Source organism: Hyperolius riggenbachi, chromosome 10 (genome assembly GCF_040937935.1).
Source record: "Hyperolius riggenbachi isolate aHypRig1 chromosome 10, aHypRig1.pri, whole genome shotgun sequence".
NCBI classification, from domain to species: Eukaryota; Metazoa; Chordata; class Amphibia; order Anura; family Hyperoliidae; genus Hyperolius; species Hyperolius riggenbachi.
Genome location: NC_090655.1, coordinates 25,041,673 through 25,064,052, shown reverse-complemented (window position 1 = coordinate 25,064,052; position 22,380 = coordinate 25,041,673). Strand labels below are relative to the sequence as shown.

General features: G+C 47.5%; 1 protein-coding gene across 1 annotated transcript in view; it reads right to left on the bottom strand.

Annotated features, from left to right (window-relative positions):
- Window positions 1-22,380, bottom strand: part of CPXM2 (carboxypeptidase X, M14 family member 2) — a 177,757-nt gene that overhangs the window by 36,421 nt on the left and 118,956 nt on the right. The window contains exons 12-14 of the mRNA XM_068255048.1: window positions 21,861-22,158; window positions 14,152-14,291; window positions 7,033-7,132 (exon numbers count right to left, since the gene is read on the bottom strand). Coding sequence (XP_068111149.1) covers window positions 7,033-7,132; window positions 14,152-14,291; window positions 21,861-22,158 — 538 coding nt within the window. The remainder of the gene's footprint in view (window positions 1-7,032; window positions 7,133-14,151; window positions 14,292-21,860; window positions 22,159-22,380) is intronic.

Below are 22,380 nucleotides of genomic sequence, written 5' to 3'. Positions count from 1 at the left end.
CCACCTCTACAAGGCTGGATAACTGCAAAGCTTCCTGGTCGGCCACCATGCTCACCATGATGCTTGGCCATTTAAAGTGGGATAAAACTCTGACATAACATTCAATAAAAATGTGCTTTCCTGCTTATTACCCATACAGTAAACATATTTGCTTTTATGCGCAATATTGTCTGTTTACAAATTACGAGTTCCCAAAGTACAGTTTATCTGCTCTTAACCTCTTGACGACCAGCTAACGCCGATTGGCGTAAACTGGTCGTCTGCGGGTTACCATGGTTCACGGAGGGTGTCTCCGTGAACAGCCGGAGAGCTGCCGATCGCGGCTCGCCGGCAAAATGTAAACAGGCGGGGAAGAAATCCCCGCTGTTTACATCATACGGCGCTGCTGCGCAGCAGCGCCGTAAGGCAGATCGGCGATCCTCGGCCTCTGATTGGCCGGGGATCGCCGGCATATGATAGGCTGAAGCCTATCCTTCAATGCGCAGGACGGAAATCCGTCCTGCGCAGCACACAGGGGAAGGGAGAGGGAGGGAGCTGGCGAGAGGGCGGAAAGCGCTGCGGAGGGGGGCTTTGAAGAGCCCCCCCCCGCTAAGCAACTGCAGCCGGCGGCGATCAGACCCCCCCCAGCAGGACATCCCCCTAGTGGGGAAAAAAGGGGGGTAGTCTGATCGCCCTGCTGCACTCCTGATCGGTGCTGCGGGCTGTAGAGCCCACGCAGCACCGATCAGTGTAAAATCCCCTGGTCGGCAAGTGGTTAAAGCTGCCATGGCATTTTATTGCATATCTGATGTATTTATGTATTAAAATCTATCTAGTAATTACTTCTCAGCTCTTTCTGTTTCTCAGCTCAGTACAACTCAATTTTTAATGTTTACTGAATATATTTGAAAAAGGAATGTAAACAAAAGATAATGTTATCACCTCATCAGATGTGGCCAGACGCTTTCCACTGAAGCAAGGAGCTTTCCACTGAAGAATGAGGCTGTATTCACACTAGAGCGTTTTGCCGCGATTTCGCCAAAATGCTCAAACGCTAACGCTTTTTAAAAGCGCTAGCATAATGAAACCCTATGGGCCTGTTCTTACTTGGGCGATTTGTGCTAATAGCCGCAAATCACCCAAAAACGCCAAATGCAATTGTGTCGCCTGCACCATTTTCAGGCAATTTCCCAGTGATCGTTTTTAGTGCTATAGAAGCACTAGATGCGATCGTGGTAAAATCGCCGCAGTGTTCAGTGATGTTTATGCGTGAAATCGCTGAAAAATCACTCCTGCAAAATGCCGGCAAAAATCACCGGCGTTTTGCGTTTTGTAAGTCTGAATGGGGCCTCAAGTGCTGTGTTTAACTGCTACAATTGTTTTGTGGTAGTAGATTTTATGCTGTAAATAATCGTTTGGAACAAAGAGGAAATGCTGAGGTTCATACCACTGTAATGAGTGAGAGTGGGGGGTGGATGCATTTGATCGTCTCAAACCTTGAAGTGTGCTAACCTTCCCTCTGGCAGCAGCACCAATGCCAGCTACCATTCTATTATTGCTTTCAGGATGCCACCAAGCATTCCATATGGTGACCACATCTTTTTCTTCTTGTCACTTCCATTGTGAAGCAATAGGCATGGTGAGCATATTTGAGGGACACGTTCATTTGGCCTTCACACCGTGTCTACTTCTGTACAGTGAGAGAGATGTGCACCAACCAGGACTGGATTTCTGAAACGGCTAAAAAGGCCTGGGCCTTGGGCAGCTGCTGATTAAGGGTGTGGCTAAACATAGAAGAGGAGTTGCAACATTTGGAAAAGGAGATGGTGAACGAAAAGGAGAGGCTACACACAGGGAGCAAGGCATGGATAAGGTGCTTCTACCCAAGTGAGGTAGAGTGGCTGCTGTACAAGGATATTACTTGTGGAAGAGGAAGCTGCATATTGAAGGGGATAGCAATGCTGCATAAGGAAGGGGAGCCAAACGAAAGTTGGCCTAGGGGCGGGAAAAGTAGAAATCTGGCCTTGGCACCAACAGAAGAGAATGCAGCTGCCATATCTGACATGGATTGGTCTCCAGCCTCATGTGATCAATGACCGCTCTTTCACAGAAGGAGCAGCATTGAATGAAAGTGGAAGAGCTACTGTCATAGACAAAGGATTAAACTTTTTCCACAGGCAAATTCAATTATGTGCAAGAAGTTCTCAGGGGAAGCTCGTATGTCAACACAACTTGAAATCTGAACTCTGGGCCGGGTGGAAAACAGCTGTGACTATTATTATTTATTATTATTATTATTTATTAGATTTATATAGCGCCAACATATTACGCAGCGCTGTACAATAAATAGGACTACCTCCAACCTCACTGCGGATCCATCTGAAAATGGCGCCTGCCAATAATGGCGCACGGTGTTTCCGCTAATTCGTTTGTCGCTTATCATTATTTAGCGTTAACACACAGAACCCTCTCTGTACCTATCCCTAACCCCTAACCACCCCCCTGGTGGTGCCTAACCTTAACCACCCCCCTGGTGGTGCCTAAACCTAGCCACCCCCCTGGTGGTGCCTAAACCTAACCACCCCCCTGGTGGTGCCTAACCCTAACCACCCCCCTGGTGGTGCCTAAACCTAACCACCCCCCTGGTGGTGCCTAAACCTAACCACCCCCCTGGTGGTGCCTAACCCTAACCACCCCCCTGGTGGTGCCTAACCCTAACCACTCCCCTGGTGGTGCCTAACCCTAACCACTCCCCTGGAGATGCCTAACCCTAAGCACCCCCTGGTGGTGCCTAACCCTAAATCTCCCCTGGTGGCGCCTAACCCTAACCTTGACAGTGTTACATTAAATCCATTCACTGTTTTGCAGTTAAATAACGTCTGCAGTTTGGCTTATGTAGGGCGCTATTGATAAATAACGTTACTGTGCTCAATAACGTCTGCTGTTTGGCATATGAACGGCACTATTGATAAATGACGTTACTGTGTGCCGTTTTTCTTCTTTTTTCCCTGTGTGCCAAAAGCGTATCTTTTTAATGCGGCGCCATTTTTATGCATAGGCGCTGTGCGCCATTATTCACTCACTGATCCGCTCACTGCTGCTCAATGTGTCAGTACAGAACAAGCTCTAAGAACCTACAATGTAAGGGCAACAATGGGGTCTGAAAACATCTCCAGCCACTACTACTGATATATACATATGTAGCCAACAACTCTACCAGCAAGGCGGGGGGGTTTGGATCCCAGGGTCTGGGCTGGGGACTGAGCTGGGCCCCTGCCTGCCTGCCTCTAATCCTGTCAGTGTAATGTCAATACTATTTCTATAGCAGTAACATCTTATCAAGCACTTTACAGAGTACATAGTCAGGTTCTCGGAAGAGCTCACAATCTAATCCGACCATATCATTATGTATTTATATAGCACTGGAATATACTTCACCACGCCCTATTTTGTTGACCACACCCTCTTTTTGGTCACGCACTCCCATTTTCTTAGTCCCCCTGCAAAATTGTACAGCACCTCTGCATAGCACCCCCCCAAAAAAATTCCTGGAGCCGCCACTGTTCCTGCCTTACCCATGCAGAGCCCCTAATGGAGTTTAAATATGCGGCTACTTACGCTTGTAGTATCCACATTCCCCTGACCAGATCTACCTTCAGTTGGGGGCACATCTAGCTACTAAGGATAGCTCTGGCTACCTAATACTTGGGGGCACCTGTCGCTACCTATGATGGGCAAGGGAATAAGGGAGAAGTGACAGCTGGGCCAGCCAGCACACTTGCAGTGCGGTTTGGCGGTGTTTGTAGGTTCATGGAGGGAAAAGTCGAGGGTGCCTATAGGCTCCTGTGAGATAAATCAGAGCCTGCCTCTTCAAAGTGATCAGCCCAGAATTCATGTGACCTGGGCTTAAAGGACACCTGAAGTGAGAGGGATATGGAGACTGCCATATGTATTTACTTTCAAACCTTGCACATTGCCTGACTGTCCTGCTGATCCTCTGCCTCTAATACGTTTAGCCATAGACCCTGAACAAGCATGCAGCAGATAAGATGTTTGACTGCATTTGCCGCATGCATGTTTCAGGTGTGTGATTCAGACACTACTGATGCATGAAAGATCAGCAGGACAGCCAGTCAACTGGTATTGTTTAAAAGGAAATAAATATGGCAGCCTCCCTATGTCTCTCATGTAAGTTTTTCTTTAACCCTTGAACTGAACTAAGGCATTTTGTGATTATCTTTTAAGCACAGTAGCAGATGGCAATAGGCTAGCAATAGGAGTTACTCTAAGGTTCCCCTTAAAGAGACTCTGTAACAAAATGTTCAGCCTTAGTTCTTCTATCCTATAAGTTCCTTTGCCTGTTCTAATGTGCTCTGGCTTACTGCAGCCTTCCCTACTTGCACAGTGGCTGTGTTATCTCTGTTATATGATCTAATCTTCTCTCTTCTGTCGGCTCTGTCGGCAGAGGCTGGAATGTGTGGAATGTGCTGCACTGCTTGTCATTGGCAGAAGCTATACACACCCCCTCCAGGCCCCCTGCAGGCTCTGTATGACTCACACACTCTGCTTATGTGAGCCTATCACAAGCTGGTTAGTTTGTTTGTAAACACTGCCTAAAAATGGCAATTACAAGCCAGGATTGCAGCAGAGAGTGGCAGAAACAGCACAGAGGGGCCCAGGAAAACATAATGAATATAATGGTATGCTTTTTTGCTGTAAAAAATTTAGAGTACAGATTCTCTTTAATACTTGGAATAGAGCTTTATAGCCATTAAATAGACTGCATGTTTCAGTTAAACTGAAATATAAATACCACATTACAATATGTCGCTACAAAATCAAATAAATTGCTGTTGCCAAAGAAACTGACTCAGGGTCAGAATACGTCATCAGCAAATGACAAAAACTTCTCTAGAATTGGCATGTGAAGGTGAATATCTCCCCGGAAAATATTTTTCTTAGCCCGAGAAGGTGTTCTGACATAAATTAAAGGGAAGGTGACCGTCACCAGGGATAAAATCACTGGTGAGTATGCAGGTAAGTACTCCACAAACCTTTATTGCAACAACACAAATAAAAGTAGAAACCCTCCCATCATGGGTCCTGCAAAACATTCAGTTATAAGAAGTCTTGAAGCACTAAAAGTGCTAATTATAAAAATGGTAAAAAAAAAATGGTAAAAACCTTGAGATGCCCACTCTCTAGTCAGGTCCAAACGGTTTCGTCTTTTGCCTTCCTCAGGGGTCGCTCCCTAGTGCTTCAAGGCTTTTATTAATTGAATGGGTTGTTGTGCAGGACCAACGTGTGAAAGATTGTTTCTACGTTATGTGGTTTGTGGAGTACTTACCTGCACACTCATCAGTGCTCTTATCCCTGTTAATGGTCACCTTGGCCTCGATTCATAAAGCATTACCGCATGCGGTAATGCTGAAAACAGCAGACTTTCCCGACCACTTAGCAATGTGTCAATTCATAAAGGCTGTTACCGCATGAAAAGCTGACATTACCGACCAGGGAGATAAATTACCGACTTGGCTGTAGTTACCTCCAACACATGTAAGTAAATTGTCAGCAAATATCAATTCATAAAGCCTTCAACAAGCGGTAAGCCTGACAATAGTTACCGACACCTCTGGTAAGGCGTTAACAATGCAAGGTGCAGGGAGCTGAAGTCTGTGTGAGTCATCTGTGCAGGGAAAGTCTTTGTGAGTCATCTGTGCAGGGAAAGTCTTTGTGAGTCATCTGTGCAGGGAAAGTCTTTGTGAGTCATCTGTGCAGGTAGGGAAAGTCTGTGAGTCGTCTGTGCGAGTCATCTGTGCAGGCAGGGAAAGTCTGTGAGTCGTCTGTGCGAGTCATCTGTGCAGGCAGGGAAAGTCTGTGAGTCGTCTGTGCGAGTCATCTGTGCGAGTCATCTGTGCAGGCAGGGAAAGTCTGTGAGTTGTCCGTGCGAGTCATCTGTGCAGGCAGGGAAAGTCTGTGAGTCGTCTGTGCGAGTCATCTGTGCAGACAGGAAAAGTCTGTGAGTCGTCTGTGCGAGTCATCTGTGCAGGCAGGGAAAGTCTGTGAGTCCTCTGTGCGAGTCATCTGTGCAGGCAGGGAAAGTCTGTGAGTCGTCTGTGCGAGTAATCTGTGCAGGCAGGGAAAGTCTGAGTCGTCTGTGCGAGTCATCTGTGCAGGCAGGGAAAGTCTGTGAGTCGTCTGTGCGAGTCATCTGTGCAGGCAGGGAAAGTCTGTGAGTTGTCCGTGCGAGTCATCTGTGCAGGCAGGGAAAGTCTGTGAGTTGTCTGTGCGAGTCATCTGTGCGAGTCATCTGTGCAGGCAGGGAAAGTCTGTGAGTTGTCTGTGCGAGTCATCTGTGCAGACCGTTAAAGTCTGTGTGAGTCATTTGTGCAGGGCAAAAGAGCAATATCGCCACACTGCTCTACTCTACCGCTCAATGGGCTGTGGTAATTTACCGACCTCCAAGGGCAGCTGGGGAAATCTTTATGAATTAGCACACAGACCGGGAAAATACAGAGTGCGATATTTTCCAGACAAGATTTTTTTTATGAATCGAGGCCCTTGTGATTACGCCAATGTTGGGAAATCATTTGTACACAATTACAGATTATCTCTGAAGGTGCCCATACACAGGCAGCCGGCCATCAGATTCGACCAGCAGATCCCTCTCTGATCATATCTGATGAGTGAGGGATCTATTGCTTCCAGTGTAGTGTACACAGATTTCCAATAGATTTCAGCATGAACAGAGACTTTTTTTTAAATACGAGTAAAGGTGTGCACTGACAGTAAGATCTTGATTGTACAATCTCACAATTTCTTCGCAATATGACCAGTGTGCTGAGGCCACCAGATGGACCACATTGCTTGTCGGTGAGTGGATTGGCAAAGGTGCCACATCTAGACTGATTTAGATGTATTTACATGTAACTGTGTGACCTGAAGAAGGGACTTCTGCATCCCAAAACATTGACTATGTAGATTTGGTAAGATTATACAATCAAGATTGTATCATTTGTATCATTAGTAGGCCCCTTTAACAATGTCACCAACCTGTACGTATGTCATGATTGATGCCTTCCACGGATATCACAGCATTTCCAATCCCTCGTCCGTACGCATCTTTCACAATGCCCTTAATCCCCCGATGGACCTGGGGAAGAGAAGGGGGAAAAGAATACAGGAAATCAAGTCTAAAGCAGGGATCACACTTGCAATCACAGTGCAAAAATCGCATGCGAAAACGCAAGTAAACAAAGGCGCATCCACAGGGGTGCAGGCATGGGCATGTGCCATGGGCGCCTCATACTGGTGGGGTGCTGCTCCATAGCATCCTTGGTGTTCTCTATACAGATATCAGTTCTTATCTGAGGGGACATTCTGCTGCCTGGTTATTATTATTTATTGTACTGTATTTATAAAGCGCCAACATATTACGCAGCGCTGGAGACAATACATAGCGATACATACATTGTAAACAAGGGGTGACAGACAGAGAGAGGTAGCACACGGTTATACAACATAGCAGAAGGTTATCCATGTAAACAGGGTATAAGATGCATGATCATGTGACTTTACAGAGACACAGCAAATTATGTGTGAGTTAGTCCATTGGTAGCGTGTAATAGCTGGGGTTGCAAGATCAAGTAGGAAACACTAAGAGGGGGGGGGGGGGGGGGAGGGGGGGGGAGACCCTGCCAAAGGCTCAGGCCGTTTTGGGGGGCTGGAGGGGTCGCAGCAAGAGGGGAAAGCCAGGCTGCACTTCAGCGGGGAGGGGGGACGGTCCCCCCCCCTCACCTCGGGCTCTCCCCTCCAGCGTTGAATAGTTTGTGTATGCAGGCGGCGGGCAGATACATACCTCCCGTGCGCTCCAGCGTGGACGTTTCTCCCTCTAGTGTCTGACGCGACTTCCTGTATAAACAGGAAGTCACGTCAGAGGCTAGAGAGAGGAACTTCCACGCTGGAGCGCACGGAAGGTATGTATCTGCCTCTGTCTGCCGCCTGCATACACAAAGAGGGGAGAACCCGAGGTGAGGGAGGGGGGACCCATGCTGCGACCCCTCCATCCCCCCAAAACAGCCCCAAGTGGGCCCCAGGGGGGGCCGGCCCCACCGCGGGGGCAGGGGCTGCAGGCCCCATTGTTACGCCAGTGCTTACAATCTAAAGAGTTACATCTTTTAGGTAGACAAGCTGCCTTAGGGCTTGTTCACATTATAAGCGATTTTGATTATTTTTCAATGCTAGCGATTAAAAAAATTCCTTAAAAGCGCTTGTGCAATGTTCGCTTATGTGAGTATTCTCACATAAGCGATGAGCTTTCTATTTAATCACAAACGCAGCTCCTGCACCATTTCCTGAGCGTTTGAAATGTAATAGAAAAATCTCTAAACGCTTGAAAAAGCTATTTGGGACACATTTTGAGGCCTCGTGTACACCACATGCGATTCCGATTTTTTATCTGATCCGATTTTGTATTCTGATTAAAAAATGTACTGCACGCTGCTAAGATTTTTCATCGGAATCCAAAATCGGACGTATAAAAAAATCGGAATCGCATGTAGTGTGCTAGAGGCCTGAAAAGTGATTTGCTGAGCGCTTTCATGAATAAATACACTGTATTTATTCATTTGCGGGTCAAAGAGTTCACTTTCTCCTTGACGTCAGGAGGTGAACAAAATATCGCTACACAAAAGCGCTTAGAAAAACGCTTTTCTAAGCAAGAATCGCTCTTACAAAATCGATACCAAAATCGCTCAGCGCTTGCGCTGGCAATTTACAATGTGCACTAGGCCTAACCGTTATTTGGGGGATATTTATAGGCTGACCTATTGCGAGACTCCATTCTTACAGGCATTCTTCACTTCACATGTAAAACATTTGTAGGGTGCGCCCCCCCCCTCACCCCCCCCCCCCCCCCCCCATCCTTCCGAGGGGCTGGTTTCAGAGCGGTCATTACACTGCGTTCCTTATTATTATGCAAATTGTATTTAAGTGTCATAAAGATTAATATTTTGTTTTTCAATTAAACTCATGGAAGGTAGTGTGTCTCAGAGATCTTTTGATCGCTGAAACCAATCTCGGACACCTCTTATAACTAGTTTGCCAGGTGAGCTCGATTAAAGGAAAAACTACTAAAAAAAGGGTGTTCCACATTATTAAGCAGACCACCATTTTCCAGCAATAAAAGAAAGAAAAATGATGTCTCTGTTGCTGAAAAATGTGAAATAGTTTTATGCCTTGGACAAGGTATGAAAACCTGGGTGCATATAATTCAGTTAGAGCCGAATGACGGTTCTCACTGCTGCCGCTAAACTCTGAGGCGGCGTTAAATACTATTCCCCCTCCGAGATGTCGCAACTCGGAGGGAGATGTAATTCGGGGTCTGGCAGCCACCAGAGCCCCTAATTACCGCTACACACCCCGCGCAGCAAAGCATTGCTGCTATGGGGCACCCAGTTTCGGCACGCGGCTCTTAAAGCCGAGCGCCAAAATCAGTTGGTCCGATGAAAACTTTTATATTTCATGAAAATGTAAGCATGATCATCATACTGTTAAAAGATTTGAGGCTGACTCAGAGTATACACGGGTTTGTGCAGATGAAAGGAAAATGAGGAAGTGCTTTGCCAAACAAATACATCAGATTAAGAGAGCAGCTGCTAAAATGCCATTACAAAACAGCAAACACATATTTGAATCTGCTGGTGCCTCCAAAGTCCCAGGAACATCCAAGTGCAGAATTCTCTGAATTCTCAAGATAATTTCAATGCAAAAACCTTCTATTCAACCACCCCTAACCGAAGCACACAAGCAGAAACAGCTGCAGTGAGCCCAGAACTACAAGAAAACTAATGTTCAAACAGTCTTGTGTTCTGATAAGTGCCGTGTAACTCTTAATGGTCCAGAATGGAGTGGTGGGCGGTTTATTAACAGCCACCACATCCCAACAGGGCTGCAATATCAGCAAGGAGGTGGCGGAGTCATGTTTTGGGCTGGAATCATGGGAAGAGAGCTCTTCGGCCCCTTTAGGGTCCCTGAAGGTGTGAAAATTACCACTAAAAAATATGTGGAGTTTCTGATTAACCACTTTCTTCCATGGTACAAAAAGAAGAACCGTATTTCCTTGATAAAATCTTCATGCATGACAATGTACCATCTCATGCTGCAAGGGTTGCATCATTGGCTGCTCATGGCATAAAAGGAGGGAAACTCATGATGTAGCCCCACCCTCCATTGACCTCAATCCTACTAAGAACCTTTGGATCAACCTCAAGCAAAAGATCTATGAGGGCTTGTTCACACTACGGGCTTGATTCACTAAAGCGTGATAAAAGTTTACACGCAAACAGCATTAGTTCACGTGATAAACAAAGGTTATCGCGCGATCCCGTGCACTTTTCACATGAAACGCGCACGTGATCGAGCGCAAACTTTCATTTATTGGGCTTGATTCACTAAACTGATAAGACAAATATCACACCTTATCAAAGTTATCACACGTTATCAAAGTTAACGCGCCTTATCAGAGTAGCACAGTGAGCGCTGGCTCAGGGCAGGACAAGTGCCATTGCCAATTAGCAGGCATACGTTTATAACGCTTGCTATGCTACTCTGATAAGGCGTGTTAACTTTGATAACGGGCTTGATTCACTAAACCGTGATAACTCATATCACGGCCGCACTAGCGTTTTTTTGTGCAATCACGAATTTCCTTGCGCGATCAGGGCAAAAATTTGCGATTGCGCGCGAAAACATGCGCGGCCGTGATATGAGTTATCACACTTTAGTGAATCAGGTCCTGTGAGCGTTTTTCATTTTTTAAAAGTGCTGGTGATTTTTAAAAGCACTTGAGCGATGTTTCTCCATGTGAGTGTTCTCATATGAGCGATGAGCATTCTTTGCAATCGCTAACGCGGCTCCTGCACCATTTCCGGAGCATTTGCTCTTCAATGCAAAGTATAGGGAAATTGCAAAGCGCATTGAAAAGTGATTTGGTGAGCACTTTAAAAAATAAATACATTGTAATTATTCAGTTCCATGTCAAATAGTTCACTTCCTGATTGTCGTCAGGAAGAAAAAAAATTGCCAAACAAAAGCGCTTAGAAAAGCACTTAAATCTGTAATGAAAAAACCTCCCCTGGGGGGTACTCACCTCGGGTGGGGGAAGCCTCCGGATCTTATTGAGGCTTCCCCCGTCCTCCTCGGTCCCACGGCGGCGAAAATCATCCAGGAGCGGCGGCGATGTAAATATTTACCTTTTGGCTCCAGCGCAGGCGCAGTATCCGCTCTTCCCACGAAGATAGGCGAAAATAGCCGATCTCCATCGGGCCATTACTGCGCAGTAGAGCGGACCCAACGGAGATCGGCTATTTCCGCCTATCTCTATCAGAAGAGCCGCAGCAGCGCCTCCGCTGGAGCCAGAAAAGGTAAATATTGCACAGGCTGTCGGATTTGTCGCCTGTACATTCCGGGGGCTGCAGCGAGACCGCCGTGGGACACAAGAGGACAGGGGAAGCCTCGATAGGGTCCAGAGACTTCCCCCTACTGAGGTGAGTACCCCCCAGGGGAACTTTTTTTCAGTACAGGTTTTCTTTAACAAAGCGCAAATTGCTCTGAAAGTGCAGAGAAAATAACTTATAAAAGCACTTAGTGCTTGCAACTGCGCTGGCAATTTCTAATGTGAATTAGGCCTGAGGGTGGGAGGCAGTTTACATCCAAACAGCAGCTCTGGGAGGCGATTCTGACATCCTGCAAAGAAATTCTAGCAGAAACTGACCAAAAATTCACACGGTCAATCAATGCAAAAATTGTAAAGCTACTATCAAATAAGTAGTCAAATGACCATATGTAACATGACCTGTTAAGGCGTTTTTGATTGAAATAGCTTTTAATTTCAGTAAATATGACCTCCTAATGCTGCAATTCAACTAATGACCATTTTCAATTCTTTACAAACTATAAAATGTTTAGAAACTCTGTTGTGCGTAATAATTTGGAACAGAGCATTACATTTTTTTGTTTTTGAAACACATACCCTTATCATTAGGAAATGTGTTCAGTAACATTCCAATTAAACTCTAAGGCCTAGTGCACACCAGAGCGGTTCGGCTGCGTTTTGCGATCCACTTGCGTCTGCGGATCCGCTTGGGTAATGTATTTCAATGGGCTGGTGCACACCAGAGCGGGAGGCGTTTTGCAGAAACGCATACTCCCGGGCTGCTGCAGATTTTGGATTGCGGAGGCGTTTCTGCCTCCAATGTTAAGTATAGGAAAAACGCAAAACGCTACAAAAAAAGCCTACAAAACGCTACCGCAAAATGCTAGCAAAACGGTGCTAAATAATAAGACAAAGCGTTCCAAAATCCGCTAGCGTTTTGCGGATCTGCTAGCGGTTTTTGGTGTGCACCAGGCCTAGTGGTAGATGATTCAAAAATCAAAGACTGTCACTTGCATAAACTACTGTATTTTGTACACTATAAGACTCACTTTTTCTTCCCCAAAAGTGGGGAAAAAAGTCACTGCGTCTTATAGTCCAAATGCAGGGAGTCCGTGACTTGTGAACGCCTGCCAATATGCACCTCCGACCCACAGCAATGTCGGGGACTACCTGTACTGTGCCCATGCAGAGGAGGACACAAAGGGGCATAGAGGAGGACACAAGGGGGGACACACAGGGGCATAGAGGAGGCTACAAGGGGGGAGACACAGGGGCGTAGAGGAGGACACAAGGGGGGACACACAGGGGCATAGAGGAGGACACAAGGGGGGACACACATGGGCATAGAGGAGGACACAAGGGGGGAGACACAGGGGCGTAGAGGAGGACACAAGGGGGGACACACAGGGGCGTAGAGGAGGACACAAGGGGGGACACACAGGGGCGTAGAGGAGGACACAAGGGGGGACACACAGGGGCATAGAGGAGGACACAAGGGGGGAGACACAGGGGCGTAGAGGAGGACACAAGGGGGGACACACAGGGGCATAGAGGAGGACACAAGGGGGGAGACACAGGGGCGTAGAGGAGGACACAAGGGGGGACACACAGGGGCATAGAGGAGGACACAAGGGGGGAGACACAGGGGCGTAGAGGAGGACTCAAGGGGGGACACACAGGGGCATAGAGGAGGACACAAGGGGGGACACACAGGGGCATAGAGGAGGACACAAGGGGGGAGACACAGGGGCGTAGAGGAGGACACAAGGGGGGACACACAGGGGCATAGAGGAGGACACAAGGGCGACACAAAGGGGCATAGAGGAGGACACAAGGGGGACACAAAGGGGAATAGAGGAGGACACAAAGAGGATAGAGGTGGACATAGGGGGGGCACATGAGAACACAAGGGGGACATAGAAGGGCACAAGGGGACACAAAAGGGAATAGGGGCAGAGAGGAGGACACAGGGAGACAAGAGGTACAAGGGGGCATAATCCACAAGATGCCCCTTCACCATGGCTGCACCAGGTTTAGTATATTGTTTTTTTCCCCTTAGGTTTTTGTCCTCTAAACCTAGGTGGTCTTAAAGTGAAGGTTCAGGGACGCTTTGAAAAAAATAAAAATCCATATCCACTTACCTGGGGCTTCCTCCAGCCCGTGGCAGGCAGGAGGTGCCCTCGCCGCCGCTCCAGAGGCTCCCGGTCGTCTTCGGTGGCCGACCCGACCTGGCCAGGCCGGCTGCCAGGTCGGGCTCTTTTGCGCTCCAAGGCCCGGCTCTTCTGCGTCCCACGCGGGCGCGCTGACGTTATCAGACGTCCACCGGGCTGTACTGCGCAGACGCAGAACTACTGCGCCTGCGCAGTACAGCCCGGAGGACGTCCGATGACGTCAGCGCGCCGGCGTGGGACGCAGAAGAGCCGGGCCTTGGAGCGCAGAAGAGCCCGACCTGGCAGCCGGCCTGGCCAGGTCGGGCCGGCCACCGAAGACGACCGGGAGCCTCTGGAGCGGCGGCGAGGGCACCTCCTGCCTGCCACGGGCTGGAGGAAGCCCCAGGTAAGTGGATATGGATTTTTATTTTTTTCAAGGCGTCCCTGAACCTTCCCTTTAAGGTTAGGAGTGTCTTATAGTCTGAAAAATATGGTACTTTGGAAAACTTGTGAAAAATATAATTTGCATAATAATTTGGAAGGCGATGTACATGCGCCGCACATCCCCGCTACATGTCTGCCGCTCACCTGCTCCATGAAGACAATCAGAGACTCTCGGTTATTCTCCCACTGTTCCGCCAGCTCATTCTCATGCGGGTACTTGTCACAGTCCAGGTAGATGGAGATCTCGAAGCAGTTGGTGTGCAAATAGCTGAAGTCGTTAATGCCTGCAGGCAGAACAATCGTGAACTTTCTTATAACCAATCACATTCACCGTTACAATCTCTTATATTAAAATCCCTGCGTCCTCTCCTGTCCCTGTGTCCTCTCCTGTCCCTGCGTCCTCTCCTGTCCCTGTGTCCGTGCGTCCTCTCCTGTCCCTGTGTCCCTGCATCCTCTCCTGTCCGTGTCCCTGTGTCCTCTCCTGTCCCTGTGTCCGTGCGTTTGTGCTACTGCACATGTGGCAGGGGGGGCGGACGCTGGGGGAGGACGGGTGCAGGGTGAGCGCAGCCGTGCATGCTCGAGGCGGGTGCACAGCTTGCGGCGTGGGTAAGGTTGTGGTGAGGGGGGTCGCGGCTGAGCCCTAACGCTCGTTTTAAACGGGCGGGCTTATGCCTAGTTACTAAATAATTACCATTGGGGCTTTAGACCAGGGGATTCATCCTGCAGACATTTGAGGACGAGAGATGATCTAGGGGTGATGCTAATAATTTCAACTTGCAGGGCCGGATTTACCATAAGGCACTGTTGGCACGTGCCTACAGGCGCTTGATGATGGAAAGGCGGCTCACGCCCCTACCCAAGTGCCTCCCTCCTGCCCTATACAGAGTCCTAAGCAGTTACTCACCCTGAGATATTGCTCTTGGCATTCCACTTATGAGATCTCCCTTCAGTCTGGGGCACCACTAGCTATTTAAAGCGGTATCGTCACCATACAATTTCAACAGCAACTGGTCTGAGTGTATTAAGTGATAAAGATGGTAATCCTGCATTCAAAACTTTCAAAACTTTTTCTGCTGTTATGGTTTGGGGTTATCACATACTTAAGGAACACTGGCCCTTTAGTAGTCGGTGCCAAAGAATTGCATGCTGGGGGTTCTTTTTATCTATAATCTATTCCTCCTCTTCCCTTTATTTTCCTGCCAGCTCCTTATCTAAAACCTAATCCCCTACTCAATTGTGTTTACAAGCAAGGCTGAGGCAACTTAGCGATTGGAGGAGACAAGAAAAAAAGTAAAGGGCAGAAATGACATCACGAGTTAGCCTTAAAGAGACTCTAACAAAATTCTGTGCCTTATTTCTTCTGTCCTATAAGTTCCTATACCTGTTCTAATGTGGTCTGTCTTACTGCAGCCTTTCCTACTTGCACTGTCTCTGTAATAAATCTTATCTCCTTTCCTCTGTCGTGTCTGTCAGGCTAAAGGTCCATACACACGCCGGACTGGAGGCAACGACGGGTCCGTCGTCACCTCTCGCTGGGTGGGCGTTCCAGCGACAGTCCGGCGTGTGTACAGTATTAGTCCGCCGACAGACTGTACACACGCCGGACTGTCGCTGGAACGCCCACCCAGCGGGAGGTGACGACGGACCCGTCGTTGCCTCCAGTCCGGCGTGTGTACGGACCTAAAGAATGTTATGCTTTTTATTGTAAGAATATTAGAGTACAGATTCTCTTTAACTGTGGGCAAAAGACATGGCCCCCACCAGGAACAGAATTCTCATAATTTACAATAGAACATTCGCTGAAATCAAAACGTGGACAGTATAATACATGTGTTATGTAAGTAGATCAAGTATTTATTTACTTACATATGTGTTTTTTTTCCCTGGCATAGTATGGCCGATCATACTGCTTTAAAGGGAACCAGAGACGAAGCACCCTCATGTATTTTACCATATATATCAGTGGGAACATTAGAGAAAACACCTACCCTGCTCTCTGTTTCATCCTCACTACTAAAAGTGTCTGTTCATCAGCTGTGATAAGAATCCCGGACTGAGCATTCAGTCTGGCTTTGCAGGGAATAATTATAGCTGAGTCATTATAGCAGAGCCAGCAGGGGGCAGGTTTAGGGCTTGAAAAGACACCAGAGAAGACAGACTCGGCTATAATCTTTCTGTAGCAAAGCTAGACTGAGTGCTCAGTCGGGGGATTCTTATCAGAGGTGATAACAGTCAGAGTAAACAGAGAACAATGAAACAAAGAGCAGATTAGGTGTTTACTGTTATGTTCCCACTGATTTATAAGGTAAAATACAAGAGGGTGCTTCATCTCTGGTTCTGTTTAATTCTGACGTTCCTCTAGGTCAGTGATGGCTAACCTTGGCACTCCAGCTGTGACAAAACTACAAATCCCATCATGCCTCTGCCTCCTCGATTTATGCTTAGAGCTGTCAGAGTATTGCAATGCCTCATGGGACTTGTAGTTCCACCACAGCTGGAGTGCCAAGGTTAGCCATCACTGCTCTAGGTACTTACTACTGAAGGTACTTCTGGCTACCTAATACTAAGGGACACCTGTAGCTATCTATGACAGGCAATGGAAGTAAGGGAGAAGTGACAGCTGGGACAGCCAGCACACTTGCGGTGCAGTTTGATGGGGGTTTCTAGGTCCATGGAGGGCAAACTCTAAGGTGCCAGGACATCTGTGCCTATAGGCTCCTGTGAGGTAAATCCAGGTCTGTCAAGTTGTATGTAGATTTAATGATAAATTGTATTCAGCTTGGAATTGGGCCAGTCAGAAATTGTCAGTAAGTGCATCGGGATGGCCCAATTCAAAAGCTTTACTTTATATTCCACATTAATAAAAGGAAAAAAATTGCTTTCTGCGCTCCCCCCTTAGTACGCCACCATCACCACCCTTCCCTCCCCTCCCCTGGGTGACCCTGATAGCCTGGGAGTCCATCTTACAAGGGTAATATACCAAGTGTGGCCATCAGGATCTTCACACCCATAACGTGTAGCCAAAAAACACCTGATCTGGAGTACTGGAGGGAGGTAAGGTTAGTATTTTGGGGGCCCCTCCACACCATTGGGCCGTCTGCAGTTGCAGGGGCTGCACCCCTGTCGTTACACCCCTGGCTCCTACTACCTATCACAAAGCTCCCCCCTAACGCCTCCTGATCCAACAGCAAGTATCTAAAGAGGTCCAGACCACACTTCCTACATAGGTCTTTAATGCAGTGCTATTTTGAACATGCTTATCTTGGTGCCCACTGCCCACGTTCAGATATGGCTAAGCTAGAGGCGGCTCTACATAGCCCTAGCGCCAGAATGTAAGACTTTCCTAAGTGGGACTGTATCCTACCTCATAAACCTGCCCCAGCTCTGGTTGGAGCAGGACATAGCCAGGAAAAGGTGAAAAAGGCGCATTGGACGTTTTAGCTGCCCCACAGACGACCATGTTAAGTGTGGCTTTCGTGTGTGTGTGGGGTGTTAGACACTGCTTGGGGCATCGGTTAGGCATGTGGGGGGGGGGCTTTGGTTACGGTAAGATATTGGTGGGGGCATCAGTGGGAAGGGCTGGTTGCGGTTAGACATCGGTGGGGGCATTGGTAAGGCATCGGTGGTGGGGTCAATTAGGGCTAGGCATTATGTGTGTGTGTGTGTGGGGGGGGGGGGGGGGGGGTTGGCTATGGTTAGACATCAGTGGGGCATCAGTTAGGGTTAGACATCGGTGCGGGGGGGGGGGGGGTGGTTAGGGTTAGTGGGTTACAGTTAGACATTGATGGGGGCAACGGCTAGGCATCGCATGGGGGGGAACGTTTAGGGTTGGGCATCATGTGGGGGTGGAGGCGTTAGGGGTTAAGCATCGGTAAAGGGAGGAGTCATGTGACAAAAGGGTTAGCTTTAGCTGTAGAAAAATATTGGTGAAATGTACCCATATTCGGAACTACCACTGGCCATTAGCAGAATATCAGTCATTTGTAACGGTATGCAACCAGCGGCTATTTTCAGGGCCCACATTTCCTCAGCTCCCTTTTTAGCATGGAGGCAGATAGAGGGCATGTAGCCACTTTATCAAACAACGACAGGATGTACCAGTAGGTCACTTTCCTGCATATCTGTCGAGCTCTGGAGACAAGAGGGACTTCTACTGTCATTGGGATCACCAATTAAACATCTTCAAAATGAAACTTAACTCTTTTTAAATTAAATTTCTCTGCAGGAACCCCGTCCTCTGCTAGAGTGGGCTGTATGAACTAATCTTGCTGAAGTTTTTAGCAGAAAGCCTAGTCACAGGACTATTATATTCTCAGCAGGGCAAAATGTACTCTGTACTCCAGAGAATGATAGAAATCTGCATGGCTGCATAGGCGGGGACAATGAGAGCACAGAGAGAGTGATAATTATTCTATATCTCTGGAAAAAAAACAATTATCTACCCACCCCCCACGCACATCACCCCTAGATAGAGGCAGCGAGACCCAAGTGCAAGGGACAGTGATGGCAACAGGCAGGGGCATAACTAGAAATCGCTGGGCCCCCATGCAAAACTTTGGATGAGCCCCCCCCCCCCGAGAACCAATGTTATTCAATTGGCTAGTGCACACTTGAATGTTTTCCCCATGCAGATAAAAATAGACAGCAATGAAGCACTGCAGGCATTTTCTCTGTCAATTACATTAGCTTCTGTGATAAAATGTGCATGTTTTCACACATACAGACACACCTGGTGTGCAGTAAACGCATACAGAAAACCGCCAGATGAGTACGCTCCAGGCCTCATCTTATTACACTCACTCTGTCCATCTCTGAGAGACCGGAACTGGCTCTGCAGACTTATCCAGCATCACTACAGTACAGAGTACTTGGGGAGGGGGTAGAGAGGCTGGGGGCTAGGCGCTGTACACAAGACCCTGCTGAACACTGAATTGGGACTGTTTACTAAAACTTTGTCTACAAAAATTTGTATGATTCCTTATCAGTGGCTGAGCAGATGCAGTCATTAGAACAATTGTGCAGAACAGAAAGTTTTTTTCTCTCTGTGCCCTTAGTTGTCAGTCTCTCAGGACAGGGAAAAGAAAATTCCCCCCCCCCCCCCCCCCCCACACAGCGCCCTGGGGCTTCTAGGTTCCTCTGCGGCTGCATCCTTTGCAGGGTCTATTGTTACACCCCTGGCAACAGGCACACTTGCCATCAGTTTTATGAGAAATATCTAGATGATGATGTCATTCTAAAAGGACTCTAGCTTTTTTATTTCCAATATAACTCTTCTCCATATATTTTCTTTATTAGGATCCACATCTACGAGGCTTGTGCAAGAGAGGCGTTCTAGACATGTGGAATGCAGATGACTCGCATAGGAGCCTGTGCAGATTGTTGGCACGTGCATTGTGTCTCTGGTAATGTTTTTGCAACACATGCTTTTAATAACCGATATTTACTGTACCATTGAATGTAAATAAGATGGTTTATGGCGTGATTTTTACAGGGAGTCTGATCTGTGCCTGGATCCTGGAACACTGCTAGTGTATGCTGAGAGTCGGAAATACTTTCTAATGCTAGGAACATGCCATACAATTTTGTGTTAGATAGATGGTCCGATAGGTCAATTCCTCATAGAAGTGAATGAAAATTGAAAAGATAAGAAAATAGAGCAGAAAAAGAATCGAAAATAGATTGAATGTAAAATCGGAAAAACGGATTGTGTGTACCTAACACAGCTCCATATCATAAACCCCTCCCTAACACCTAACATAACTCCACACCATAAACCCCTCCCTAACACCTAACCTAACTCCACACCATAAACCCCTCCCTAACACCTAACCCAGCTCCATACCATAAACCCCTTCCTAACACCTAACCTAACTCCATACCATAAACCCCTCCCTAACACCTAACCCAGCTCCATACCATAAACCCCTCCCTAACACCTAACCTAACTCCATACCATAAACCCCTCCCTAACACCTAACCTAACTCCATACCATAAACCCCTCCCTAACACCTAACCCAGCTCCATACCATAATCCCCTCCCTAACATCTAACCCAGCTCCATACCATAAACCCCTCCCTAACACCTAACCCAGCTCCATACCATAAACCCCTTCCTAACACCTAACCCAGCTCCATACCATAATCCCTTCCCTAACATCTAACCCAGCTCCATACCATAAACCCCTTCCTAACACCTAACCCAGCTCCATACCATAATCCCTTCCCTAACATCTAACCCAGCTCCATACCATAAACCCCTTCCTAACATCTAAGCTAACTCCATACCATAAACCACTTCTTAACAGTTAACACCGAACCTAGCTGCATACCATAAACCCAGGGGCGTAGCAATAGGGGTTGCAAAGGTAGCCACCGGATCGGGGCCCTTGGGCCAGAAGGGCCCCGAAGAGCCCTCCCTCAACTACAGCATTAGCTCTCTATTGGTCCTGTGCTCATAATAATCACTCTATAGATACTTTGAATAGTGGTAATCATTAACAAACTGTTCCCCATCCCCTTCTTGCACCTCTGACACTGTAGTTGCCATTGGCAGGTGCCCCGTATCAATTGCTATGTATAGAGTGCTTGGGGGGCCTCATTGTAAAACTTGCATAGGGGCCCACAGCTCCTTAGCTACGACACTCCATAATCCCATTCCTAACACCTAACCCAGCTCCATGCCATAAACCCCTTCCTAACACCTAACTCCATTCCATTAACCCCTTCCTAACACCTAACCCAGCTCCATGCCATAAACCCCTTCCTAACACCTAACCTAACTCCATTCCATAAACCCCTTCCTAACACCTACCCTATCTACATACCATAAATGCCTTCCTAACATCTAACCCAGCTCCATACCATAAAAACCCTTCCTAATGCCTAACCTAACTCCATACCATAAACCCCTTCCTAACACCTAACCTAACTCCATGCCATAAACCCCTTCCTAACACCTAACCTAACTCCATACCATAATCCCCTTCCGAACATTTAACCCAGCTCCATACCATAAACCCCTTCCTAACACCTACCCTATCTACGTTCCATAAATGTCTTCCCAACATCTAACCCAGCTCAATACCATAAAAACCCTTCCTAATACCTAACCTAACTCCATACCATAAACCCCTTCCTAACACCTAACCAAACTTCATACCATAAAACCCTCCCTAACACCTAACTAAACTTCATACCATAAATCCCTCCCTAACACCTAATCCAGCTCCATACCATAAACCCCTTCCTAACACCTAATCCAGCTCCATACCATAAACCCCCTCCTAACACCTAACTTAACTCCATACCATAATCCTCTTCCTAACACCTAACCCTGCTCCATACTCTAAACACCTTCCTAACACCTAACCCAGCTTCATACCATAAACCCCTCCCTAACACCTAACCCAGCTCCATATCATAAACCCCCCCCTAACACCTAACCAAACTCCACACCATAAATCCTTCCTAACACCTATGTACATCTATACCATAAACTCCTCCCGAACACCTAACCCAGTTCCATACCATAAACCCCTTCCTAACACCTAACCCAGCTCCATACCATAAACCAGTTCCTAACACCTAACCCAGCTCCATGCCATAAACCCCTTGCTAACACCTAACCTAACTCCATACCATAAACCCCTTCCTAACACCCAATCCACCCAACCCTCCTCGTAACATTAATTCGTTTTGGACTATTTCATTGTAGATTAGGACCACAGTTTCAGAGGTAGCCTAGGCAATAATAATATCTCTCATTTTAATCACTTTAGAGAAAGTGGTTTTATGGTGGTGCCAGATTGACCTGGGGTGCCATTTTGTTTTTTGAGGTATAAGGAGCACTTACTGCCAGCTACGGTGTGCCAAGAGGCCCCATTCACAGTGCCCTCCTCCCTGCTAAAGTCCTCAGAGTGGCAGGGCCTCCGGCTTGAGTCCGTCATATGTCGATGTGTGGAGGAGTAGGAGTAGGCCAGCCAGCGGAACACATGATCATCTGGCGTCCCGGTATATTCCTGGGTCTTCCATGGAGAGCGCACCATGTCAAAGGGATAAGACACCACCAGCTCCCCTCCTTGCAGGTTTGCGCCCAGTACAAAGGGGATCTTCTCCATCCATGTGATGAGAGCACGCGTCTCTACTGCCACCTGCAGGTACAACAAACAATAAACCGCGGTGCTTGTTAAACATGGTATGCTGAAAGCTCTAGTGAAAGGCAATGACACTTAAGGATCATACACTCATCCAGCTTAGTGCACAACAAACCGCACAACATGACCAACCACACAACAAGTTGTTTACCTGACAAGTACTTACACACACACCAACCATCTAAACAACCAACTCACTTAAATACTATGCATGCAAGC